Source organism: Corvus moneduloides, chromosome 3, assembly GCF_009650955.1.
Source record: "Corvus moneduloides isolate bCorMon1 chromosome 3, bCorMon1.pri, whole genome shotgun sequence".
Classification (NCBI taxonomy): Eukaryota; Metazoa; Chordata; class Aves; order Passeriformes; family Corvidae; genus Corvus; species Corvus moneduloides.
Window position 1 is genome coordinate 48,546,649 of NC_045478.1, and position 2,376 is coordinate 48,549,024.

Below are 2,376 nucleotides of genomic sequence, written 5' to 3' on the forward strand. Positions count from 1 at the left end.
CCGTGAGACTGAGTCTTCTACGATTTGACCTTACTAGTTTGGAGACCTCAGAAAACAGTGCGGATGCTTTTGGCGGTGAACAGACTGCTAACCCCAGAGTATATATTGTTCAGACAGGGTAACTGTGGAACAGGCTTTTTCACAGCTGTTTCGAGCGCTATTCGGACACATTTCCATCCGGCGGAGCACGGAGCTCCCTCTGGGCTCTGAGCGCTTACAGCAAGCGCAGCACGGACGGCACCCACCGCGCGAGAACCGGCTGCGGAGCTGGGGGAAAGCAGCCGTGGGAGGAGCGGCTCCTTGTGTGTGTGCGCCCACTTCGCTGCCCGGTGCCCCCGACCAAACCCTCCCGGGCCCGGAGTCGGGCGGGGAGAGCGGGCCCGTGCTGACCCTGCTGCCTCGGCACCGCGGAGCCCGCCCCGCGCCCGCCGCCGCCGCCCGGGCTGCCCCTGCCCGGCCCGCCCCTGACGTGTGCGCGGGGCGGGGCGCGGGGGCGGCCGGGCCGGCGGGAAACTTCTGCGGGTTCAGCACCACAGACAGGGCGGGCGCGGTGCCGCCGCCCGGCATGCGCGCCCCGCCGCCCCACCGCCGCCCGACCGCCGCCCCATTGCTGCTCCATCGCCGCCCCATCGCCGCCCCATCTGCCCACCGCCGCACCGCCGCGGTCCCCGCACAGCCCCGGCCGCCCGGGCGGCGATGGAGGCAGCCCTGAACGAGAGCGGAGCGGCGGCCCCGCGGCTGCCGGCCGGCGGCGGCAACGCCTCGCTGGAGCTCTCGTCGCGGCCCCCCGCGCCCGCCGCCCTCAACCCCTGGGATGTGATGCTCTGCGTGTCCGGCACCGCCATCGCCTGCGAGAACGCCCTGGTGGTTGCCATCATCTGCTACTCGCCTGCCCTGCGCACCCCCATGTTCGTGCTGGTGGGCAGCCTGGCCACGGCTGACCTCCTGGCCGGCCTCGGCCTCATCCTCAACTTCGTTTTCCAGTACGTGATCCGCTCGGAGACGGTCAGCCTGCTGACGGTGGGCTTCCTCGTCGCCTCCTTCGCCGCCTCCGTGAGTAGCTTGCTGGCCATCACGGTCGATCGCTACCTCTCCCTCTACAATGCCCTCACCTACTACTCGGAGAGGACGGTGCTCTGCATTCACACCATGCTGGCGGGTGCCTGGGGGGTCTCCCTCTGCCTGGGGCTGCTGCCCGTCCTGGGCTGGAACTGCCTTCACGACCGCACCGCCTGCAGCGTCGTCAGACCCTTGACCAAGAGTAACGTGACGCTGCTGTCTGCCTCTTTCTTTCTCATTTTCCTCATCATGCTCCATCTCTATATCGAGATCTGCAAGATCGTCTGCAGGCATGCCCACCAGATAGCTCTCCAGCAGCACTTTCTGACTGCTTCACACTATGTCACCACCAAAAAAGGAGTCTCTACCCTGGCTATCATCCTTGGGACTTTCGGAGCCAGCTGGCTGCCTTTTGCCATCTACTGTGTGGTGGGGGATCCTGACTACCCTTCTGTGTACACGTATGCCACGCTCTTACCTGCTACTTACAACTCCATGATCAACCCCATCATTTATGCCTACAGAAACCAGGAAATCCAGAGGTCCATGTGGGTGCTCTTCTGTGGCTGCTTTCAGGCTAAAGTGTCCTTTCGCTCCCGGTCCCCCAGCGATGTCTGAGTGACTTCTCTGTCAAACTGCACCGAGTGACAATCTACCCAATGAACTATTACAGTGCCTGTTCTAAACTTCAAACTACTTTGTGAAGTCATTGGAAACATGCTTAAGTATTAGCACTTTATACATATTTGTATCTCGGAGAGTGGTTCAGGGTATAGAGTTTCAGGTTCCCTGAAAAAAAAATTACAATGTGTTTGTATATAAATTTGTACATCACATTTGTGAAGTGAAGACATTCCGGTACCGCTTAACTATAGCACCTTATTTCTAGCTGCTGACCTGCCAAAACAGTGTTGCCTTCCTGAAGGGCAGAGAGAAAGGAAGTTGTGTTCGTGTTGTATTTGTAAGTGTGTGTGTTGGGGGAGGGAAGGGGGTTAGGGTGTATGTATGTGGTGTATGTGTCTGTCTGTGCTGCACAACATTGATAAATTATAACATTTTGTATACAAATAAAAACATATAAAATGTGATATAAGTTTGTGTGTTTAGATGCTTTTAGAAAGAAGTGTGTTGGTAAATTTGCCAGTTGAGCAAAGTCCCTTGTTTACTTTTGAAGGCTCCCCATGTAATTCTGCCTAAAGAGATCATCATTTACTATGGAGATGAAATACTGGACCAAGAAAGGCACCTTCCTGCTTGTTTGTTTGTTCTCTTCTTTAGTCTGGCAAAGAGTAACGAAGAGCACAAGCTCTTTTTTTT

General features: G+C 57.2%; 1 protein-coding gene across 1 annotated transcript; it reads left to right on the plus strand.

Moving 5' to 3' along the window:
• The first annotated feature begins 619 nt into the window (after nt 1-619).
• On the plus strand, nt 620-2,147 carry GPR6 (G protein-coupled receptor 6). Its single transcript, XM_032101465.1, has one exon. The coding sequence runs from the start codon at nt 697-699 to the stop codon at nt 1,675-1,677; it is 981 nt and encodes a 326-aa protein (XP_031957356.1). The 5' UTR covers nt 620-696; the 3' UTR covers nt 1,678-2,147.
• The last annotated feature ends 229 nt before the right edge of the window (nt 2,148-2,376 follow it).